At 40.9% G+C, this 25130-nt stretch overlaps 2 protein-coding genes across 5 annotated transcripts; one reads left to right on the plus strand and one right to left on the minus strand.

Annotated features, from left to right (window-relative positions):
• Positions 1–617: 617 nt before the first annotated feature.
• Positions 618–7262, minus strand: pfn2a (profilin 2a). Of its 3 annotated transcripts, XM_047156346.2 has the most exons (5): positions 7114–7262; positions 6880–7013; positions 5147–5339; positions 2860–2958; positions 618–2615 (listed from the first exon to the last, which is right to left on the minus strand). In XM_047156346.2, exons 1-4 carry the CDS (start codon positions 7247–7249, stop codon positions 2861–2863), a joined length of 561 nt encoding a protein of 186 aa, XP_047012302.1. In that variant the 5' UTR covers positions 7250–7262; the 3' UTR covers positions 618–2615; position 2860.
• Positions 7263–13216: 5954 nt separating this feature from the next.
• tsc22d2 (TSC22 domain family 2) lies at positions 13217–24329 on the plus strand. 2 transcript variants are annotated; one of them, XM_017472188.3, is made up of 4 exons: positions 13217–15110; positions 20358–20411; positions 21373–21424; positions 21897–24329. In XM_017472188.3, the coding sequence occupies exons 1-4, from the start codon at positions 13921–13923 to the stop codon at positions 22140–22142; spliced, it is 1542 nt and encodes a 513-aa protein (XP_017327677.1). In that variant the 5' UTR covers positions 13217–13920; the 3' UTR covers positions 22143–24329. The 2 variants fall into 2 exon arrangements, with proteins under 2 accessions (XP_017327677.1, XP_017327678.1); XM_017472189.3 differs by lacking the exon at positions 20358–20411 and having other exon boundaries at positions 13219–15110.
• Positions 24330–25130: the final 801 nt, after the last annotated feature.

The following is a 25130-nucleotide window of genomic DNA, read 5'->3' on the forward strand; positions in this document are numbered from 1 at the left end:
TTGTCCTAACAAACATTTCCATGTTGGGAGCTCATTCAGTTCACCATACTGCACAAACCTCTAACAAGCTGCAGATTCGATAAATAATCTCAAGGTACTTAGCTTGACCGCGTTTTAAAAAGTCTCTCAACTCTGAATGAACCTGTTCAATGCAACTTGAAGGGAATCCAACAAAGACTGACTTGCCATTTTAAAAAAATAAATAAAATAATTTAAGTTAAGATTTTAGTAGGAGTGTAATTTTACATTTTGCTCACCTAATACCAAAATAAACTCCATGTGAAATGATAACATGTAAGCAAATAGATTTTCCATTTGCTGATGCTAATATGTTGATTAGCAAATATTCTGATTAAGTGCATCCAGTGTACATTACTGTTCTCGCACAAACCGGTAGTGCCGTTTCAACTCATCTATGAACTGTACACTAGTAATGAACAAGCTGCTGAATTACATTTATGGATTGAGCTGCCTGATTTTTTTTTTTTTTTTTTAATAATAAAAAACACTGAAGCCATGATCAAAGTGTTAATTGTGCACCTATCACACCACTCAAACAAAGAAAGGAAGCAAGGAAGGAGAGAGAAAAAAAAAAAAACGAAAAAAAAAAAAAACCATTTTTCTGGTTGGAATAGATTTATTTGATCTGTCTGTAAACAAGGTGGTTAATTCATGGCATTTTCCACGCAAAATCAGGTTGTATAGAGAATAGATATATCCATATCTATCAGCTGGTCAGGATTTTCATAGTCATAAAACCAGGTGCAAGGAAAGAAAGGAGAGAAATGAACATGATTCGTTGACATGTTTCACTTTAATCTGTACATATTCCACAAGCCCTGGAGAGTTTGAAATTTTTAATGTCATATCCCAAAGAAGGTGCCACTCTCAAATCGACTCCTTACAAGGCAGCGGTTTTAAAATCCATCTCACAGTAGCAACATATCAAGATCTACATTATGGCACAGGATACACTGCTTTTTTTTTTTTCCTTCTGTTTTCCCCCCCTCTCGATTAAAGTTAATACAACTGACTAGTGGTCTTTTTCTTCTTTATCTAATACCACCATAACCCAGAAAATTTAGTGTACACAGTTACTTCAGTGTTCATTTTTTTGTTTTTGTTTTTTTTGCCTATTTTAATGAAATATTTGTACCGTGCTATGACAAGTTGATACATCGCAGTTGAATAAAGCACAAATGACTGGATGTTTGAAAACTGACAGGATTAACAACAAAAAAAAAAAAAAAAAAGGGGGGGGGGGGGGGTGGTAAAGGATTTAAAGTCAACAATAAGACTGCCATTTCATCTATTTCAAGACATTCATTGAGAAGGAAAAAAGTAATAAGTCAGGTAGTTCCCATTAGAGCTTTGCAATCTCTCCCCAAGACATGGATACCATTACTAGTGAATAATCAAGAGGTTAGTGTTATTCTGTGCATTTGAAATGTTTAATTTAGTGTTCTACAAACAGATGAAGCTAGCAGTCAATCATTCAGTAATCTGTTAATCCTCCAAAATGTAGAAGAAAAAAAAATTGGTCCTACTGGAGAAAAATAATATATATATCTATAATAAATGAATGGACACCAAACCAGAGTTACATCGCAAGGGCAGTGCTTTAAAAAGAAAAGGAAAAAAAAAAGAAAAAAAATTCAAAAAAAAAAAAAAACCACTAGCTGGTAAATAAGTTGCTAAGTGGCTATATTAGCGGTGGAATGTCCTTAAGAGTCCAGAAGCGATTTTTGTTTTAAACCTAGACGCTGTAAATGCTGATCTGCCATCACATTCAAAAGGAAAACATTTCCAACATTACATCGAGGACTCACAACACCACATCCAGATACAACAGTAAAAGCATTGGATGTTGTATTTTGAATAAAATGTGTTACAAGTATAAGGGCAAGAATTATGTAGTGTGGTTCATTTTATTATTACTATATATATATATATTTTTTTTTTTTGGGAGGACACTGATAGTGTATGGTACTTAGGTATTTGATATTGAGCTAAAAAGAGATATGCATGCACTTTTAAACCCTCCTGGCCATGCTGGAAAGAAAAAAATATATATATTGCTGGGGAAAACTGACAGCTCAGCAAGGCTCAAAGCACTCGCGGGGCATCGATGGACTACTAGATAAGCGCCTCAGGAAAACTGGACAGTGACGATTCGCTGATGCAAATTTGAAAAGCCCGATCGTCTTAAATGGTTTATGTACAGTACTATGTTTTTGTTTTAAGCCTTCATAAAATGAACATGCTTGTTTTGTGGCACTATAAGGATGAGGGAAATGGGGGAAAAGGTATGCTAAATAGAAAGAAGAGACAGAAAGGGTGTAGGTTTATATAATAAAATAAAAATAAAAAAATTAGGGGGCTGGATAGACAACAATGCCACTAAGTATCTGTAGTGCTGTGACAGTGAGAAAAGAAAAAAAAAAAACCAAGGAGGGAGAAAGGGATGAAGGGATGTTACAGTGAGCTGCTGTGTGGATGGATGGAAAGGGGGCTGCTTCAGTATCCAGCTCTCCTCAGGTACTCAGCCATGGAAAATGCTTTCTTGTTGAGCTGTCCTCCGTGGGTACCTTCCTTTCCCATGACTAAAACCAATACTGGGAGTACATAAGGGGGGTGGGGGGGGTGGGGAGAAAGGAAAAAAAAAATGACAAATGAAAAATTTGAAAAAGAAAAAAAAAAAAAAAAAAGTCTTTCCCCCCGTAACACGGGGAACATTATAAGATCTTACCACCATTCTTCTCATTAAAAGACATTTTTAACTGTGAAGGAGAAAGCTTAAACAGCAAACCCTCTCTTCTTTCTGTCCCTCAAAATTGAAACTAAGCGAGCGTTAATTACATTAGAACCCCGAATCCCTCAAGTATTTTGCCATCGAGTATGCCTTCTTATTCAATCCGCCTCCATGGACCCCTTCCTTGCCCATTACAAGAACCAAGACTGAAAGAGAAGAAAGATAGAAACAAAGGGGGGGAAAAAGAGTTGAGAAGTGTTGCTGGTTAAGAAAAAAAGGAAAATCTATGTATATATGAAAGAATAAATTGCAGCTGCAGTCCAGTGTTGCATGCTCATGCATATGATTACAAACAAGCAAATCCAGAAATGGAAAAGTGAATCAACCTCTGTGAGTATTTGAATAGTTTGAAACCTGATCTCACACCATAGAGATTTTATTTAAAGCACAGGACAGAGGGAATGCAAGAAGGGGAATTCCTGAATTCATCCCACCATCAGGAACTGTTAATTATTAACGTTTGTGACGTTACCCGGTTTAACATTAGCTGAATTTCACGAAGACATAGCAAGACGCCCGTGAGGCATTTTAGAGAACTTCAATTCTCCCTGTTAAGGCATCAAGCAGGACTGGCATTAGGTGAAGGGCTGCTAATCCCATTTATAGCTCCTTTTATGGATGGGTCAGAGTTTAGAATTTGAGTCTAGCCTGTCTGAGTCTAGTCTACGCTACGTGCAGCTTCCTAAATCAACCGATAAGGACTGTTCTTGGGAAGAGGATACCACTTTGACTAAGCACGGGCTATTTATGGCAGCCTGGCCAGTGATCTAAGCAATCTCTCAATCACAGTTGGGAGATATGGCAAAACAATAAATCCCCATCCTATGATGTTTGAAGATATTGCTCACAATATACGGCAATACTTGGTCAGTAGCGGGGAAAACTTAACCTATGGCTGATGAGATACCCAAACATCTACTTCTTACTAAGTCATAGAGTAGGTCAGTGTTACAAACACTAAAGTATGATAGCACTGGAAAGAAAAACACAAAACCAAACAAAAATGTGCCCTGCAAGGCAGCGGATTGTAACTTGACCTTGGGTTTGACAAAAGGTACTACGTAAACCAAGCTTATTTATTCGTTTAATCGGTATAGGGAAGGGCGAGGACTGCAAGTCATTTACAGTAAACTGCACCGTGAGACAAGTGCAAACTTAGCAATGGCGTGCCGAGGTATGATAACGAGACCAGATGGCTGTGAAGAGTTAAAAACCGCTCATTCACTACTTTCACTGTGTTCACACCTTCTAGACAATGAAAACGTGCCAATTTTAAACCGGTTTCAGAAAAGAAAGCAGTCTGTACATGCTCAGCAGCGGCATCCGGTTATTCAGGTGGTTAAGAAGGTAGTTGGGGGGGGCGACAAAAAAAGGGAAACTGGGGAAAGTGGAAAGAGAAGAGTGTTTAGCCCATTTTTTTGGGACCCATACCTTTTTAGTAACACTGACTATCAGAACGAGGACCACAAAGGCAGACTGTACACTGTAATACACACTAGCGCAAGACAACGCAGAGGAAATAATTTCGATCGTGTTATCCGGACAATAAATCCTTCTCATTTAGTTTTTGTCCTATTGCGGTTGCTACACAGCCACACTGCGTTAATTCAACGCTGATAGAGTTGCATCTGTACAATAATGCTTACTGACCTCTTCAATTGCAATGCTTTAGTTTTAATGCTAAAATCTCCTTGTTCAGTTTATAAGCAGCTTTTGATTTGTTCCAGCTACTCCCATGCCAAATTTTGGTTAACACGGCGACAGGATTAACAAATGACCGCCGTCGGCTTAGGGTTCGTTTACTCTGTGAGACACAGAGTGGTAGTACAAACAAACTGTATAATCAGGAAAAAGTTTGAAGGCAACATTTGCTATGGAACCTTGTAGAGAAGGACCCAAAAAAAAAAAAGAAAAGAAAAAACCCTCAAGTCCGGATAACGCCGACAATTTCTCCTGATTCAGTTGGTCATCTTTATTTCTCGTAACCAAAACAGCATGCTTGTGCACAGAAGTTGACTACTTTCTTCCATATGCATTTATTAAAATAAAATAAAAAATTTTTAAAGACAGGCATACAATCATTTACTTCATTGCAGGCATCAAGTAATCAATCCTCTTGCTTGAATATTCAAATAAAAATTTTTTTTTTAAAAACCAGAATGAACCCCCTCAGAGAACGCTTGTTAATTACCTTAATACGAGCAAATCGGAAGCAGGGCTTCAGTACTGCGCAACTGTACAAACCCTCTCTGAGGTTGTTCGTTGGTCGAGTTACATTTTCTTTTCCATATGTAAATGGGGGGGGTCATTTGCAAATACCCAAAACTAGGTTACCTTTGCCAGCTCTGCCTACAGAAACGTTGTACGTCGGCTCGCCGCCTTGACTCTTCGTCCTGATGTCCATAGTCCAGTCGCCATCAAGCGGCAGGCTGTCTCTGATCACAGAGCACTTCTTTTTCCCTAGAGTCAGCCCATTGGTGAAGAAGGCCTCCCGGTCCTTACCAACTATGACATCGATTTCATCAGCCTGTGACAGGGAACACAGGAAGATGTGCCGTTAAGGATATTGATCATTTCTTAACATGTGAGGGGGTGGAGGTTTTCCAAGGAAGTGACCACTGAACACACCCAAGATTTACATAGCAAAGGGTGTATGGGTTTTTTTTCCCCCCCCTTTTTAATAAATAGCAAGTACTCTGTCCCAAAAAAGAAAGAAAAAAAGTTACTTCCTGGCATAAGGAGCACCTAAAGACATACCAAAAATGATAAAACACTTGTATAAACATGTAAACATTTTCATTTTGCATCTAAATCTCTGGATGTGAGAACGTTAAAGACTATTTTACTAGCTATTCATTTGCGTTTACTCGAGGAGTCAACGTAAAAAGAAACGTTAATCAGGAACAGACTTAATTCCAGTTGAATAAAAGCGTTTAAATTTGTAGTGACTGGAATGCTTGGATAGATAGGAAACCGGACGCCATCTTTGAAGGCACAGGCATGTTCCTGTAAAGGGGGGGAAGCAAGGGACAAATCCCAAATCCCTTTCAACACACTCCAAACCAAGGGCGCTAGGTAGCGTGTGGAGTAATGGTAGTCAGAGCTCTAGGAAGTGCACAGACATACTGCAATTCGGGACCGAGCCAAAGGAAGAAAGACTATGCCCAAGCGCCAGTGGCTAACTTCCTTCCAGACATGGCCTACGCCTAAATCTCCAGCATGATTAAAGAAAAATTAACAATGAAAACGCTACGAAGTGTAAATTTTTTATATTAAAAAGTTGTTTATTAAAAAAAAGGAAAAAAACTTTGTTCTTCACGTAAATTCTCGTTTATATTGTACACACCGCGTGGTCGATTATTAATTCAAGCGCTGACGCTATAACGCGTTACGTATTCTCTTAACAATAATTAACTTTCTTATTAAACTTGTGAAAAAAAAATTAAGAAACAAAAATCAATGAACAACTTGCTTGACATGCTAACTAGCGATATGCTAATTTTATTTGCTTCTCACACAAAAAAAAAAAGACCTCAAAAAAACCGACAAACCGGTTAGACGATTGGACAACTTAATGAATTAAGGAATATTCTGGAAATATTCGGGTTTCATTTCCGTTCTCATCCCCCCTCCATTCAAAAGGATATGAAGCTAGTCAGCTTCTTCTGGGAAGAAAAAAAGCTAATCTAGTGCCGCTGTCTCGGGCCTAAGGATTTGCTAACGCTGCCGTATTCCTTTTATCACCGAATTAGAAATATAAAAGGACACACTTTTGTTTAGAAGACTATTATAACAGCTATAGCGTTTGAAAATACGCTGTTTTTATTTCAATATAAAATGCGGAAAACAAACCGTCACGCGGACTAACGGCATATTTTTAAAAAGCTCTAACGGCTCTTTTATTCCCCGCTAACGCACGCGCGCTTGTTCCATGTTAGCCCAAGCTAGCTAACCGTAACGTGGCCCCACAGGCACACACAGACAAAAGATTTAGACATTTCACTGAACTATTACGAAATAATATCATTGCTGAACAGAATATCTTTTTGGGGTTTCTTTACTCTCACCGTTATACCGCTAAAAGTGCCCCCTTCTGACGATGCCCAAACGTATTTGGCGTCCGTATAACCGACAATGGCGGCATCCTGGCAGCTGCCATCGGCCATCAGGTTATCCACGTAGCTTTGCCAAGACATGTTTGCTGCAATTTGTAAACAAAAAAAGTGTTACGACGCTTTAGAGAGACTCTTTGGATGGATTGATGGTTAAAGAAGGTTTGAAGAACCCGATTCGAGCCTCGCCTCTCCAAAAAGCGCTTAGCTGCGTGCTGCCGAGATCTGCTTTTTTTGGGGGGGGGGCAGGGAAGAAAAGCCGATGTGAATCGAGACAGCGCCTTGGGTGTAGTCCGTGCTCGAAATCCCTCCGCGCACGACGCATCACGCCGTTTCAGTCATTTTTATGCTCGCCAACGGCGAGGCACTCACAACTGCCAACAAACTAGTCCCTTTTTTCTCATTATTTTTTTTCTCATTAAGGGGCCAATAAACACCAACGTTTCCTCTTAGTCCCTTTCAAAATTACGTTCAGGTTTAAAAAAAAAAAATTACAAGGCAATGATGTATGATTTTTTCACATTTTAAGGCCACACCCTCCGCTCTCAAATAGGGGCTCGAACTTTTTGCAGTCAGGAGCATTTTTTTTCCAGGTAAAAAACAAAACAAAACATGGAGTCTTTTATGATTCAAATCTCTGATTATTTTTTAAGCATTCCGTAAGCAATTGACATTAAAAAAATAATAATATACAATTTTATTTATTTTTTATTTTTTTTTAGTGCAATGCATGATAACACTTTCCACCATTCAACTAAAGTGATCTGTCAATTAGGCTTGTCATTATATAGTTAACTAAAATTATTATTATTATTAGTATTATTATTATTATTAATAATAATAATAATAATAATCACAACTAACAACTATAGTAGCTTAGATAGTAATTTATCTAAATTTACACCATTGTAATATACACACACCCTGGGGTTGATCCAGGGTCCATAACACATGACTTCTTATGGACCCTGGAGTGGTCCATAAGAAGGGACCTAAAAGTATCTACAAATACCTGGTGAAACACCAATACAATTATTTTATTATTATTATTTTTAGAAATCACACTTTTTAAACTATTAAGATATGCAAACGATCATTATACACAGAAATGTACACTTAAATAGTTTTTCTTTAAAATCAATTATTATGAGCAAAAATTGAGAAACAACAGGGGAAACAAGTCATTTCAAATAAAAAAAAAGTGGGGTGAACATTATGCTGGAAACCAACTGAATCCCAGAATTTAGCCTGATCCATGATTCATCTAAGACAGTGCCTACACATGGCTAAATAACATCATGTTTTGGAAAACAAGCTTAAATTTCAACAATATGTGATTTGATATTAAGATGGTAATATAAATCTGTTGAACCTCTACATTAAAAAACAACAACAACAAAAAAACATTTATGCTAGGAGTAGTTAATAGAGTGCTAGTGGATGTATGAAAGTTATTGATGAAAAAAAAATTAAATGTAAATATATTATGCTGTCCTGCCTTCAATTTTCAGTTTTGATTTATGCCCAATCAATTATATCAAATTATAATATTGACTTTTGGTTCCTGACACATAGATATACTCAGGTCAGAAGTACAAGTACACATAGACTAGACACATCATCTTGTATTTCTACACCTTGTATCAAAAACATTTTCTGCACAGGTCCTTATATACATCACATATTCATACTGTATGTATAAAATGTAGCTTAGGAAAACACCTTGCAATGATTTGTCAGGCAAGTGAGTCATATTGGTTTATTTTATCGTCCTAATGTCCCAGCCCAGAAAACATTTAAAAATTGGGAGTGTTTCTAGGTGGCAAAGTTCACTAGATGGCCATGTGATAAGTGCCCTAAATGTCAGAAGTGTGAAGTACTTTTAGGCCTTGCAGTCATGTTTGTCATGCTTTATGACATAGTAATTTTCCCCCCAGCTGAACGAGTTCTGTAAATTTGCTACAGAAGTAATAACAGAGTACATTGATAGTATTAGAATATTAATCATGTTAATACAACTGACCATAAAGCACTACTACTTGTGCATATATGCTTAAAAATTAATATTATTATTATTTTACCAAACACACACTCTTTTGTGTCCAGTATCTTGGTTAGGTTATGTTCTAAAACCACAGTGAGTTACGGACAAGGGTGGATCACTCAGCAACAGGGCAAACACAGCTGCCTGCTTCTGGTGCGTGTTGACATTCAGTCACACACCCACAAGCGAAAGTCACTGCAGTGTGTGATGGTGTGTAAGATTTTCACAGATTCCTAAGAGTCAAATATGTGTAAAAGGATTACATGAAGTAGCAATCCGAAGCCTCCTGTTCAGGCGGGAGAAACATCTCCGTGTTTACTCGTAGACTTTTCTGGAAACCACAAAGTGGCATGTGTGTGTGTGTGTGTGTGTTGGGGGGGTGAAGTGAGCCATTGTGACACTTCCTGCTTTTTCTCAGCACAGCTCTGGTTTACAGCGCAGCACTGGAATTTTATTCTCTCCTGACATGAGAATGCGCTGCATGGCAGGAAAGCATTTTGAGGCAGCGAGTCATGTGCACTAGGGAGGGACTTCCTCAAGGGGAAAAGTGAACACGATCTACAACTTTTTACCTAGAACACACAATCTTCAACTTTTGTCTTATCTGAGCATTAAGCATTAAGATTAGCAAGATCTGTCACTATTGCCGTATCTTTTCGATACGAAGAGTGATCATCATTTTTCTTCAAAACAAAAAAACAACAACCTTATCAACAAAATTAAATTTGTAATATAGTGATTAAACATCTGTTATAGCTGCTGTTATATAAAACTAATCAACACCTTCTGACCAATCAGCCTGGAGAGTTCAACAGCCGTATACACTTATCTGTGGCACTCTTTGCGTTCTGCGTGGCTGCTATGTAAACAGATGTAAATGTGAAATTATAATGTCTAGACCTAGAACTTCAGCAGAGTTCTTACACTTCTTGCACGTTATGGTGTAAGATTCAGTAATAAGCACTGCAAAGCATACACGACGGTGATCAGACTTCACTTCCAGGTTTGACTGTGACAAACTGTTGATAGAACCTGAAAGATGACCATATTAAAGTGAAAACCAAGTACCCTTTATTCCAACTGTAGTCAGCAATGCCAACCCCCCCGCCCCCCCACCCAACCCCCCAACCCCCCCAAAACATCAAGGTCATTATAGCTAACGCAAATATGAGCCTCAAACCACATCCAAAAATTTGCTGATGTGGTTTTTAAGACACAGCGGGACTTACTGTCATCTAAACTTCACCATCTAGCTGAATTCTGGAACGTTATGGGTCCCCCCCGTAAAATTTGGTCAGAGGGTTAATTTTGATTCAATTTAAACTAAAATGTGTAAATACAGACTGAATCTCTGTCCTATTGAAGTGCTACATTTTTTTTAACAGCATATTAAGATTTTTGGTAAAAGATTGGCTGAGATAGACGTCATTTAGTTATTGAACAAAACATTCTCAAGATTCAAAGCAAAAGAAAGATAAAGTCTTCACAGCTAACTTTGACCAATGGTAGCACTGGTGATGATTGTGTACATGTGCACCACATTTCAGTTCCTTCCCATTAATCGCTTTGCAGAATGATAAAATTGTAGACGTGTGAAAAAGACTAGAAAAACCTTGTCGTATTTTTGATAGCCTTTTTGTTAGCTAGCCAGTATTTCCAGTTCATTTAGAGCAGAGTTAACACTAATATTGAGTGTCGTAAGTGTGATGAGTGATTAAAAAAAAAAGTTTCATTATTTTAGCGTTAAATGTCGTGACACAAACTTGAGATTAAAGTCTGCAGGTTATCTTAATAGTCTGCCAGATTAGCTTTATTCATATAGTGAACTGTTTCTACTCGTGAGGGGTTGGGATTTATTTGCCGCTTAAACATGTGCTGATATTTCAAGCTGTTGCTTGAATTCCACTGCAGTTTACAGTTTTTCTGGAACACGTTTTATAAACGGTGTTTGACTTGGTTGGGATTAAAAACAGAAATAAAAAGTTACTTCTGGCAACAAAATCCTGGAAGTGTGAAAAGTACCCACTGTACTTCATCTCCTGCTAGGGCTGGGTGATATGATGATATAATATCATTATCATGATGAAAACTGTTCAAGTAAAATACAAGATGCTGCCAAATATTAGACATAGGAATCTTTTTTTTTTATTGAACTGGGTTTGATTTGAGATCGCTGTCTTCGGAAAGTCTACGTCACTTTAACCCTCAGCTGCCCTGCTTCATGCTTGAATTGTATCCTTTTCTTGTTTGCTTTGGAGAAGAGTGTCTGATGAAGTAATAAATTTAAATGCAATGCAAATTTCTCATGGCCACGTCACAGTGAGCCCTAATGTACCACATTTGTCTCCTACGGCTTTCGCTTTCACCTTACTATCACTAAGAAGCTGACATTTAAATAATAATAATAATAATAATAATAAAAAGTTAAAGCATTACTCTTTCATTTTCATGAATCCTGTGGCCAGCTCCAGAATTATTGGCACCTTTAGTAAAGATGTGTAAGATGTCTTTGTTTATCTTGATCTCACACTGAAAATATGACAGATAAACATTTTACTGAAGTAAACGTATTCTAAGAAATGTCCAAATATGTATCAAAACTCTTTCTTTTTTGTAAACAAAACCAACGCTGACCGTGTCTGGTTATGACAAAATACACGTACTAATTTAGTTTTAGTGTCTAACTAATGTTTCATGCCTATAATTTACTTTTTTAGTTATTTATTTTTAAAAATATTTTTAATGTTTTGTAATATAATGAGTGTAACATTATTTAGTATACAACAGCACAAATAGACAACAAAAAATAAACTGTTATTATCTAATGCTGTTATGGAGACAATTTTGAAATATGTTTCATAGCGGCCCTTTAGATAACAGGTTCTTCAAGGGTTCTTTGGGTAGTTACAGGTTCTTAGCTTCTACACACTAAACCTACAGAACAACATCTACATTAATTAAGCTGATTACAATAAAACTGCACATCTTTGGTTGTTCTGTAAAATATACACAGGTTGCAAAATTTTTTTAACTCTCTCATCTCTCATGAGCGCCATCCAGCGGAAAGAGAAACCATGATCTGTCCATAAAGCGGAAATTCATGGATTTTAACGTTTTCTGGCATTTTCCCAGGAGGTTTATTACAATATCTGCAGAAGGATCTCTAGTGTGGCTCTCATTACAGTTAAGAAGTTTTGTACACTGGAACTGGCTTAACCCTGACCAGTATAAAGTGATTACTGAAGACTGAAAATGAATGAATGAATGAATGAATAACCTAAAAAAAAATTTTTTTTTAAATAACTTGCTATTAAAAACAAATTCCACCTTGGTCTCGGGTTTGATTCCTAAGTAAGTTTTATATAATATGAATTAAGCCTATGTAATTTTATTTCAGATATATTCCCGATTTGTATGTCTGCTTATTCAGCTTTAAGTCAGTTTATTACTCTTTAGTTGTTTGCTGGACATGCCATACATTCAATCTGTTGTTCTCCATTTCACCTTTTAAGGGATTGTAGCGCAATTACGCTCTAAAAACTACATATCCCATCAACACCTGTTAGCATTAGCTGATAGTTGCTTGTCTGTAACTCGTTCCCTTAGCGATATCATCGTCTGTTTTTCGAATGATATAAAAATAGATCGAAAATAAAACAAACGTTTAGCAGGGTTTGATTAAACAGCTAGCTAGCTATCGTAGTTTGTAGACCACTAACTAACTAATTAACTAGATAGCTAGCTAACACGGAAGTTCGCGTAGCAAGAATACCCGGATAAAAAGACGACACATGATTGGTCTAGATTATGATCACGTGTGTACTTTGCGCAAAAAAATTGCCTAGAAACACACAGACACACAAATAAACGTCAGATACAAAAATATATGAACGAAAAGAAAATAAAGCGTCGCAGTGATACAGATTAAAGCAAGATTTTTTGGGGAATTTGTGTATATTTATTTCAAGAACATTAAATAAACACGTTAAATACATTCAAAAATATTAACAGTTTTTTTATGATTACTTATTGCTGCTGGACTTAATACCAACATAAACAAACAAACAAACACACACACACATGGTTTATTACTAAAGTGGCTTATAAAACGTAGCGAAAAATCTCTATATTGACAATAATCCTTCATTTCCGGGGACGTAATACTGACGTCAGTAATGACGTTTGACGCCCCTCGGTACGCCATTTGCGTATTCACAATATCTCACGTAGCGCCCGTAGCTGCCTGTTGCGCTCTTTACCCAGCATGCACCGCGAGTTTTAGCCATCTTGTTGAGAGGTGGAATCTTTTTTTTTTTCTTCAGAAATTTTGCTTCCCGAACTCTGTGAGCCCCGAATCACTTTTATTAACAGCGGTTTATCGTCTCGGTTGTGTCTTTACAAGCGAAATAGCGCGAGTCGCGACTCGGAAAATGAGATAGTCGGAGTTGCGGTGTAAAAACAAACCGTTTGGAGAAGTGTTTATTATTATCATTATTTTCATATATATAAGATGCTAAATGTGAGGCCAGGGGGAAGCGGGCCCCCAGCTCGCGCCTCGGATTAAAGTGGCAGCTCAAGCACGGGAGAGGCGTTACTCAACTCGGCCTAGTGTGCACCGCGGATCCGGGACGGAGGCCGGCTCAATCCAGCGAAAATAAAAACACACTTGTATTAAAATGGACCTGGATTTTAAACGATTTTAATGGCCATCTCTTGGTTTGATCGATCGTCAGGAGTGCAACAGGACAGAAGAAGAAGAGGAAGAGCGATGACGTATGATCATTTAGATTAACAGCTTATAGACTGATTTTGATCCAGCGACACTTACCCCCGCGTTGTCGCTTCTTTAGTTTATAAAAGGAGTGCGCGTTTATTATTATTTTTTTTTGAAGGCTCCGCGTGTTTAAGTAGGACGTACGTTTGGCTACACGAGTGTCTGAAACACTTCTAAGATGTCAGCCAAGAAGAAGAGCTGCTTCCAGATCACCAGCGTGACCCAGGCTCAGGTGGCCACGGTTGGCTGCGCGGATGATGCCGAGAGCCTGGACGATCCGGACGAATCCCGGACTGAGGACGCGTCGTCGGAGATCTATGAACCGGAAGTGTGCGACCAGAGGAGTTCGGCATCGCACAGTGCGTTGAACAGTGTCGGAGAAGGCGAGGCGACTGCTCACAGAGCTTCTCACCAGCCTGGAGGTCCTGGTGTAGCAGGTGGTCCTGGTCAGCAAGCCACCACAACCACCACCAGCTGCAGCTCACGATTCCGAGTGATTAAGCTCGACCATGGCACAGGAGAACCTTTCCGCAGGGGCAGGTGGACATGCACAGAGTTTTATGAGCGGGAACCTGAGGCGGCGACTGGCAGGACTGCAGAGGGGACCAGGCACGCCAACGAACTCGCCCCTGACCGGGATAGTGGATTAGGTGCTTCTGTAGTGGTTCAGTCCAGCCAGGCTTCGGATGTCACCGTCACCACCACCACCACCACCATGCTCGACCTGTCTGCATCGCATACCTCTGTGCACCCTTTCGAATCCGGTAACGACCCCAATAAAACGGCACAGCCGGCAGTCCCTCCTCAGGCTCTTCTCGCACCGGGCTTAAACCAAGGCTCTCACGTCCAGATATCACCCGTTACTCCTCAAGCTTATCAAACTCAACCGCAACAAAATCCTCAGTTACCCTTAGGCCTACACATGACGAGCCAAACTAGCATGATGCCCGAGTACGGACAGCAGCAGCACTTGCCCCACGCCGTCCCCATGCAAGGAGGGGAAATCGGCATCTCTATACCAGCCAGCCAGTCAGGAGCTTCTGTTCCGACCCTAATGGACTGGGCAGGAGTGATGAGCGTGGCGGGGATGGCGCCTCTCACCCCTGCGCCCTCGGTACAGATCGGACAGTATTCGGGTGTAGCCATGACGGCTGGCCAGAATTCACCCGTTCCGAGTGCGGTAGGCATCCCAGGGCCCGAGCCGAGTCGGAGGAAATCGGATGCGGCCACCTCCGCCCCCCTCGTTGGCTCTGGTAAAGATGCTGGGAAGCCATTGATTACAGAAGAGTTGCACCTTATGCCTAACCCTGGGGTGAACAGCCTGTTTGGGATCCCCATCCCCATCTCCATTGACGGGGACGAGGACAGGTGAGCGCTCGTGTACACTCAGCCAAGGGAATATCATATCCTTTCTTCGTTTAGTAATCTAACTGTAACGGATTTCCTTTTGTTTGTTTGTACTAAATATCGTCACTATTTTTTATGCCCTAAATCTGTAAAAACACTTAATCTATAGAACTGTGTATTACCTGTTTACCCTCTATCTAGGACGCATCACGTCGCTTGTCTAGGGAACTTGATGCCATTTGTTTAACCTACACTTAACCTAGGAAAATTCGTACTGCTCATTTACCCTACCTTAGGAACGCCATGTCTCGTTGACACCGAATCTAGGGAATTTGAAGTTCTTTCTTACGACACTCCATCACTTTACGTTTAGCTTAGAGAATGCCACGTCTCTTGTTTTACACTCGATCTAGGGAACGTTATGTCTCATTTCCGCTCAGTCTAGGGCACTTCACGTCTCCTTTTAAAATAAATCTAGGGGACTTTGCGTCACTCGTTCAAACTCAATCTAGTGAATGTCACGCCTCTTTTTCTGCTTCACGTCCCTCGTCTAGAGAGATTCACATCAGGTTGAATCTAGGGAACATGGCTTCTTATTTACAGTCAGTCTAGGGAACCTTGTTTACGTTTGAGAAACTGTAGACTGTTTCGACTGTAGTGTCTGGCAGGGGGGCGTGGCCTGAAGCGTTACGAAGCGATTGAAATAATCTGTGATCATTGGAAGCTCGTAGTATAGTGATTTTTATTATACACAATAATCTCGGCCTTTGCAGAGAGGAAGTTCACTCGTTAGGGCCCCTTTAAGGCAAGAGGAGTGCAACCTAAAGCCAACTTGTTATAAAAATAGCCCCTCTTTCTTTTTTTTTTTCTGAGTTTCAGCTTAGCGCACTTGTTTCGTGATGAGACAGAAATAAAGAAGTGTGTGCTGTCCAGCTAGCATGCTAATCGGAAGTTGGCTTTCCTGTTCCTTTATTTTATTTTAATTATACTCCTCATTTGTTTCGTTAAACCTCGGGGGGAAAAAGAAAAGAAAAAGTAACCATACACACTTGGTGAAACGCTGGCGATGAAATCTTGAGGTCGTTCGCAGTGTAACTCAAGACACAATTAAATTCTTTCTTTTCTTTCTTTCTCTTTTTTTTTTTTTTTAAAGAGGAAGAGAAAAACTGCAGTCTGTTAATCAGGATGTTGACGTTGATGGGGTTGTTTATCTTCTCACTCGTCAACGTTCATGTAGGGAAACTTTGTAGCAACTTGGTGAAAAGTGTGTGTGTGTGTGTGTGTTTGTGTGTGTGTGTGTGTGTGTGTGTGTGTGTGTGTTTATGTGGCCCCCCCAAGGGCATGAAGGTTTGATGAGATTATAACTGAGAAATTTGGCATGAGATCAAAACCAGAGAACCATATTTGTAGTTGATGTGTTTGATGAACTCCAGAGTGCTGATGGTGGTGGTGGTGGTGGTGTTATTGTTATTATTATAAATCACACTTCGTCTCCAGGCCACGGCTGCGAGCTGACATCATCCCTTTATGGCCGGTATATTAATCAGTGTACGAGTTAGCGTTATTTGAGCTTGTTAAAAATTCTGTTCATAAGCAGCAGCGTTTCTGTCCACAGTTTATTAGAGCTGTCATGATGTAAGTGCTGTTATTAACTCTGGTGTTCCTGTTGTATTAAGCTTCTTTTGATTTTTTTTCTTTTTTTTTCTTTCTAGTGGTTGGCGGATAGGGAGGCTGTAGAAGCAGGAATTAATGGTTTTAGGGATTTAGGGCTCAGGCTTTAGCGGTTGAGGTTTATGCCCAGTGGTTAGGGTTTAGCAGTTGAGGTTAAGGGTTAGAGGTGAGTTTAGTGGTAAAAGTTAGGGGTCTACCTCGACCAGGATGAGCGTAAATGTTGGGCTGCAGCCATTGGTCTTTGGGGGCAGGCTGTAATGGTTGTGATTTAGGGGTTGGGCTTGAGTCAAGGTTCAGGGTCAGGCTTTAATGCTCAGAGTTTTGGGGTTGGCCTAGAAAATTCGGGTTTAGGGGTCAGGCTTGAGCAGACAGGGTTTAGATGTCTGGCTTGACCAGGTTGGGGTTTAAGGTTTGGGCTGCAGCTGTTGAGGTTTAGGGGTCAGGCCTGATCATTCGGGGTTTAGGGGTCAGGCCTGAGCAGTCAGGTTTAAGGCGTAGACTGCATCAGTTGGTGTTTTAGGGGTCAGGCTGTAACGGTTGGGGTTTAGCGACTGGATTTGAGCGGTCAGAATCTAGGTACGTGTTAGATTTTATCAGCTTGGTTGCAGGGTTTTGGGCTTTACAGTTCTGGTCCAGGGTTTAGCATCCAAGGTTTTAGGGGTCATGCTTGAGGAGCTGGGGTTTACAGGTCTGGCTTGAGCTGTTGGGTTTTAGGGGTTGGGGTGTAACGGTGAGGTTTTTACATGTCGGCCTTGAATGTGGGGCTTAGGGGTCTGGCTATAATGTTAGGGGTTGAGTAAAAAAGTGTGTTGTTCTTTAATATCATTTGAATAGTAATTTTTCTCAAGACTAAATGTTGGAAGGTGTTAAGCATGGTGAGTTCTTTAGCGACAAACTAAAGCATTATAGAAGTGAAACATAGTGCAGATAATCACAATAATACTGATATAGCTCACAGATGGGTGAGATCTCAGTAAATACTTTACAGTTATGCACGCAAGTTATCGCATTGTATTCTTTTTCGACTTAATTAACTGATGTCTGTGAGGGAAACAAGCTGTGCAGCTGGGTCGTGAATTTCTCAGCGCTGCTGCAGTGGTAAGCAGTGTTCTCGCTACCTGGCTGTGGTGGTGGTGGTGATATTGATGATGATGTAGCATGTATGTATTTTACTATATGTTAACTAAGTGTTGTGGTGTAGAACTAAAAGCAGCAAAGGATGTTTGCTGATGCGTTTTTTTTTTTTGTTTTTTTTTTTTTCTTCCTTTTCGGCTTCCTCTCGAGACGACTGCTTTTCAGTTCCTGAGTTGCATGTTCATCCCCTGCTTCAGAGGAAACGCAGCGGCACGGCGCGTGAGCCGCTTTGATCTGCGTCTGTGCATGCTCCGAGATGCAAACCGTCAACCACATGATGCTTCTTTACACACACACAGGATCTTGCTTTACCTGTTCTTTTCCTCAGCATTTAAAAAATTAATGAAAAATTTATTTTACTTTAGTCTATTTGACCAGAGGCGTTTACATGATGATGCCTTTCAACCGGGAATATCGAGAAATGTGTATTTCTCCACACTGAAGAAAAGCAGCCGTTATTTCCGCATCGCTTTTATGGACCGGGCATTGATCCGATTGACGATCACGGCACAAAACATCCTAATCGGAATATATAATCCGTTTCAATTACGCACCTTGTTTCTGTGTGAGCTCATGGTTATTCGCTTCACCCGATGATTTGTAGGTCATCGTGTGTGTGTGTGTGTGAGAGATGGAGAGCATTGTGTGTAAATCATTTAACACCTCTACAGGTGACCGTGTTCCTAATCTGCCTCTGTTTTCCGTCTTCGTTTACGAATGACACGCCGAACCCCCTGCAGCTGTCAGCAGTTATGTAAGAATTTTAATTTTTAAAAAAAGGCTAGCAGTACAGAGATTAATTTAATAGTTATAGGAATACAAAACATTTTCGGTTGGTTAGACCGTTTTGAAAATATTACCTCGTGTCCAGTTGGGCTGCAGCAACGTTTGATACACCACCAGAGCTCCGGTTGCGTTTCTGCCACCGTCGTGATCGTCGCTACGATGCAGAACACGCTCGCCGTACATTCCAAAATATTCAATAGTGTGGAAGATCCAGAAGAGTGGTACTCGGAACAGGTCTGTAGGTCCGAAGAGGTTTTTAAAGTGAAAATATTTTTACCATAATATAGGAATACTGTCGGTGTTGGTATTCAATAATGGTCTGGAGTAGAGCGCAAGTACGACGCGAATTTGTTTATTCGGTGAAAATGCGGTTTGTTGCACCACGTGGAATTTTCCGGTTCTGTCTGCTCATGAGGTCAGTGTTTTTAAAAAAAAAAAAAAAAAAATTTTTTAAAAAACATCCCGAAAACCCAAAGCCTTTTGTGTGTGGGGAAAGTTCTCAGCTTCTATATGAGGTGTGTCCTCTGTGAATCTCAACAGCCAATAGGAGAGCAGTAGGCATGGCTGGATGTTTCTTCCAGGTTCAAAAACATGCAGTAAACTGGAAGGAAAAACGAACATCTGTAGAAAACCACTCCTACGCACTAGTTTTGACGCCAGGCTGGACGCCTACCCGCAAGCCGTCGTGAATCAGGTCTGAAAGCGTCTAGGTCATTCGATGTTATCCCATAATGCACTATGTTACAATTGTCCTGAACAGTGCAGCCTCTGAGACAGAGAACACCCATAATGTGGTTTAAAGTGTGTAGGTATTAGTGTGTAGGGTGCAAGTGGTAGGGGAAATGGTATTTATGTATAAATGTTAAACGTCAGTCACGACCGCGCTTTTGTCCCTGTTTTAACGAGTTCAATCCCGCTATCCGTCGAGCCGACCATCTCGAAGACTCTCGCAGGTCCTCGGACCCCCAGCAGAGATCTGTTACGTCCAAAAATAGCCCACTCCGTCCGTGCAGCTCTGAGAATGTACAACGCGTTCCGGGATTTCTAGGAAAAGAGTTTGGTTTACATTCGTGTGCTGAGGAACCCAGCACGGTCGCCTCCCTCTCTCCCGTGATACAGTACACTCAGTACACAACACGTGCTGTAGCGTCAGAGAGGAACACAACACTGGAGGTTCTGAAGGGTGTGATGATGATGATGATGATGATGATGCTCCTAGCTGAAAGAGAAGGACGAAGGCACGAATGAACAAAGTATAATATACTGTAGAGAGGGTGGGATGGAGGAGAGAATAAGAAGAAAGTTGGGGGGGGGGGGGACATACAAGAAGAGAGAAAGTCCTGAGGGGTGGGAAGAGCAAAGCAGAAATAGGAAAGAATGTAAAATACGCAGATGGAAAGAAAGAGAAATGGGGGCCAGTAAGGCTAGTAAGTCAGCTGATCCTAGCGAGACATGCTAAAGAGCGTTCTTGTGTATTACGGTGTGGCTATTTCACTGATTGATTTTAACACATTTTGCTTTGACGTTTCAATAAAAGAACACATCCACAGCAGGAGTCGCAGATGTTCCTATTCACTCCACCTGTCTTTCTCAATCCTTTCCTTCTAACTGTCTCTCTCTCCTCTGTGTGTGTCTGTGTGTGTGTGTGTGTGTGCGTGCACGTGCTCTGTGGAGCAGGAACCCGTCTACAATTTTCTACAAAACCTTCCAGCCTGGCGTCAGGCTTCAGAGGTACAGTATGTGGGCGTGAGCTTTAGCTTCAGCATCTGGCGCGTGCTGCATGCCGTTGGAGATTCCAGCCAGCTGTGGCATTTCATTTAACTTAACGACCAGCTTAAGCACACGAGCGAGCAGCGTGCGGAGAAAAACGCGACAAACTGTGTGTTTTTGTTTTTATCCTGCTTGGGTTCACTAACAGGCTGGGATTGAACAAACATTTAAAAAAATATTTGTGTGTGTGTGTTTGAGCTTTCAACTAGATTTGCTTAACAGTACGGACTGGATTGTTGGATCAGTCCTGTGTTTAGTCTCTGGGCTGTGATGAACCTTGACTGAGGAACGGCCTGAACCTTTAGGAGATTTCGCGTTCGAGACGCCGTGTCCACGTCCACCATCACGAGTTTGGCTCCTGACCTGCCAGAGTACTCGTTAGCATGACCTTATCGAATACATCAGATAAAAGGAATTATATATATATATATTTTTTTTTCTCAGTTATATCAGTGCTAGGAAGTTCTTTGAAATGCCGAAGATGTCGTTAACGATTGCTGCGTGTGGCGTAACTAGTGAAAACGACGCGTTTTACTTTGTAGCTTTGGTGCGTTTAACCAAAAAAAAACCCCACAACAAACCCACAGACCTGTGGGTCCTCGCCGATGCTGTGGCGGTTTACAGGAAACGGTTCCGTGACCGTTAGGACGCGAGTTTAAATCTCAGCATGCATCGGCGTGCTCTTTCCGCACCCCTGCTGTTAGGATTGTTGGCGCTGGAGTCACGATCCACGGCTCAACCTTCGTAGGATTTTGTCTCGCAACCTTCAGTCAGCTCGAGTTTACCATCAGATACGATGACGCACCTCCGTTTCGGGAAGGATGTACACGCCATTTTTTGCAGTAGCGATTATTAAAGCGTCCGCTTGAAGTATTTTATTTTATCTGCTTGTCCTGACTACTTCTTCCTTTTTCTGTTTCAGTGCCTCGGGAGCGAGCGTCGTCGCTATCGATAATAAAATCGAGAAAGCAATGGTAAGTACCTGTTTCAGCAATACGGTCAGAAACACTGGTCACATTGATTTTTATACGAACTCTCCTTGTGGTCGTGGCCTAATGTTTGAATGAGCACACTTCATTGACAGGTCGACTAAACTCGACACGACCGGACGGTGTAAAGGTGTTCTGGTCCTGTGTGTCGAGTATGTGTACCTGTTGAAAACTTCGCTTCGACCACACACACACACGTACGTCCCCAACATGCAGCTCCGGCCTCAGGCTTCACCTCCGGCTCGTTCAGATGAAAAAATGTTCTGTTGAGTTCGGGCCTCTGATTGGTCAGAAGAAATTTTCTGTAACACGTTTCTGTTAACATGCTCGTTACGTTTAATACGTCATGGTTTCTATAGGAACAGCCCGTAACCCGGGGACTCGTACGAGCGTGGACGGATTAACAAGCATGTTGTTTTTGGTAACGCTGACTCTGAAGCATGTGTCTCTCGCGCAGGATCTGGTGAAGAGCCACCTGATGTACGCCGTGCGCGAGGAGGTGGAGGTGTTGAAGGAGCAGATTAAGGAGTTGTGCGAGAGGAACTCGGTGCTGGAGCGTGAGAACGCCGTGCTCAAATCTCTGGCTAACAGCGAGCAGCTCTCTCAGCTCTCGGCTCACGCAGCCACCACCTCATCGCCAACGGCAACGCCGGCCTCGAACCCGCAGCAGCAACAACAGCAGCCCAGCGTCTCCTCAGCTTAACCATCACATGCACACGCCCATGAGCACGTCGCTCAGCACCAGCTTTAACCAGCAGCGCTTCAGTATACATGTGTGTTTTCTGCGTGTGTGTAAGTGTGTACGAGTACGTATGAGTGTGTGTGTGGGGACCAGAAACGATACAGAAGTGTTTCTTTTCTTTCTTTCCTTTTTATTTTTTTTTTAAGAAGAAGAAGTAAAAGCCATGAGAAGGGTTTATTTTTTAAAGCCGCTTTCGAGCAAGAGTCTATTTTTCGGAACTGATCATACTTCACGAAAGGAAAAAAAAACAGTATATATTGTTATTGTTTATTATTCTTTTTTTTTTTTTTTTGCTTGTGTCAAATCACCAGTCAGTTATTTATTCGAGGGCTGCTACGTTCACATGTCCCGACCTTAACTAAACGTTTTTCTCTCACTTGCCCCATTAAAGAACCGAAGTACAGCCGGCAAAAACGCGCGTGCGCACACACACACACGTACACACGTTTATAATCGCACACACACAGCAGAGAAAAGCAGCGGGTTCAAACACTAACGACCGTTTGTTTTTACCTCTCAACTGCGAATGTGAAGGGGTCACGAGTGAATGTACATGTATTTCTATTGTTTTTTTTTTGTTTGTTTTTGTAAAGTGTGTACAGAGATTGTCCTCAATGAAGACGTGAAGAACGATCTTCAGTTCTGGGGGACAAACAAAGAAAACAAATATATATTTACGAATGAATTTTACTGCGCTCTCATGCTCTCTCTTCACACCATCACTCTTACATTTTCGCTCGGTTTACGCTTCACCTCCGGGTGCTCGAAATGGGACGCGGCTGACACGTACATCCCATCCGCCGTGCTTTCAAACACAATGCTTCGGCTGCGTCCCGTCTCATCGAATCATGAAATGCAACCCCGGGGTTTACACTGTACGACACTGACATGATATTATTATTATTTTGCTTAGTGGATAAAAACATTTAGTATGAAATTGGTTCGATTAAACGTGTTTCAGTTTGGATTTCCGATATTAAAAAAGTACAGATGAGAGAAACAAAAATAAATAGAGGGGGAAAAGAAAACACATTAAAGATGGATACGATGAAGTCCGATGACTTTCGGTGTTTAAAAGCGTTTCTAAAAAAACGTCATTTTCAGCCTTCAGTGGCGTAGTCGGAAAGTAATTCTACAGATGAGGAGGAGGAAACATACGAAATAAGTCGAAGTGTGATCTGTCAACGTTGACACGCAGGATAAATAAATAAATAAAACCCACTGAAAATCGCCATGATATCCCTACGTGTACACTGTAGCTAGCCGTAGCTAGTAAACTTCTCCTGATTGGTTCGTCCTGTTTCTGGTTACAAGAGCCCGTAGGCAAAACAATTGGGTTAAACAAAAGGCATGACGTGTTTCGATTGACGTCAGAGGTGGTTTAAGTATGACGACTTTGTTGAGCGTTTAACATCTGTACGAAAAATAAAAATGACCGAAGATCAGAGCGAAGAAAAACTTTATTGCAGCGTAGCAATAAACGGGACAACGAAGTGCGTTGGGTTCATCGGAGTCTAAGTGAACCTCGAACGATATCGGTCCGGACGTTTTTTAGCGTTTAATCAAGCCAGTTTTAGTCTCTAAATGTAAACGAAGTATAACGATTGAAGCAATTGCATTCCGTTCTCACATTGTAGATGCGAGATGTCGTTCTGAACGATAATTACGGTCACGTACTGCTTTGTTATAGGTGCCAATAATATCAGTGTGATGCAATAAAATAATGTAGAGTTTTGCACAATTTCAGTCCTAATGCTCACCCCACCCAACTACCGACCCAAAGGCAGTCAAAACGAAGCAGTCATGTGATTGAACAGAAAGTGAGGCCTCGGTTCCCGTTGATCACGTGATTCTCTTAAACGCTACAACGGGCTTTCGTCCTGTGTACTGGAGACATGCCTCGGAGCCTCCGTATAAAAAAACGTAATGTCACTAACAAATGGTAACAAGTGTAACCTGATGTTGAAGGAAACGCCTCTAAACGCTGCAAAAAGAACAACAGGAGCAATCCGGAAAGTCACATCCACCTACAAGCTTGTTAACGAACGTAAAATGAGTGAGTGTTTTGTTTATATAGGAACAAGCGTCGGTCAAAAAAAAAAAAAACGATCGCATCACAACAAATAGAGATTGGATGAAGCAGAAGAGTCAACTGAAAATGAGGATAAACAGAAATTAATTGGGATTTTAAAATGTCTATCATGGAGGATGTTTACTTAAAAAAAGCACCGTCACCCTTGAAACAGACTTGTGTATTATAACGACTTAATGGCGTCTACGCTAGGTACGTTTTACGCTTTTAAATTTGGGGGGGGGGCACAAACAAACAAATAAGAGGATTTTTACTCTTGGTTTAGTTCTTGCTGAATTTTGCATTTATAATTAAATCCAATTAAAATTTAAAAGACGCTTTTTTCCCCCCAATTCAAACGTTCAGCACAACCTCGTTATGAAGTGTCGGTTGTGAGCATAATCGACCGTTCGTCAACAAACGGAAGATTTAGGGCTGTGACTTTTAGACTCTCCGCAGTAGTAGTGCCAAACTCTAAAAAGAGTACTCCACAAAATGGCAAAACTAGTGCCAAAGGTAGTACCAACCTTTGTTTTTCAATTGGTGCTGCCACCAAGCAGTTCCTGACCTGTTCTATTCCCCAACCCAACCCTCCATCATGGATCCTTTCACCACCTCTACATAGTACGATGGAAGCAGCTGGAGGTGGCGAGTTTTATAATCGGCGTAACTAATTATTAAGAAATCTCGCTCAGTATTGCGTCGACTCGTAATCGGGTTGCTCATGATGATCAAGTGTTGGTTAGAAGATCTTAAAGTTCTAGAGGAGGTATAACTTGTCATCAGGTTTCAAAACAAAAAAAACGTCCTCCTCTCCTTTTCTGTGAATTTCCTCTGCGTAGTGTTGCACAAATGAATCAAATAACGTCCGCACTTCA

The sequence above is a fragment of the Ictalurus punctatus genome, chromosome 7 (assembly GCF_001660625.3).
Source record: "Ictalurus punctatus breed USDA103 chromosome 7, Coco_2.0, whole genome shotgun sequence".
NCBI lineage: Eukaryota > Metazoa > Chordata > Actinopteri > Siluriformes > Ictaluridae > Ictalurus > Ictalurus punctatus.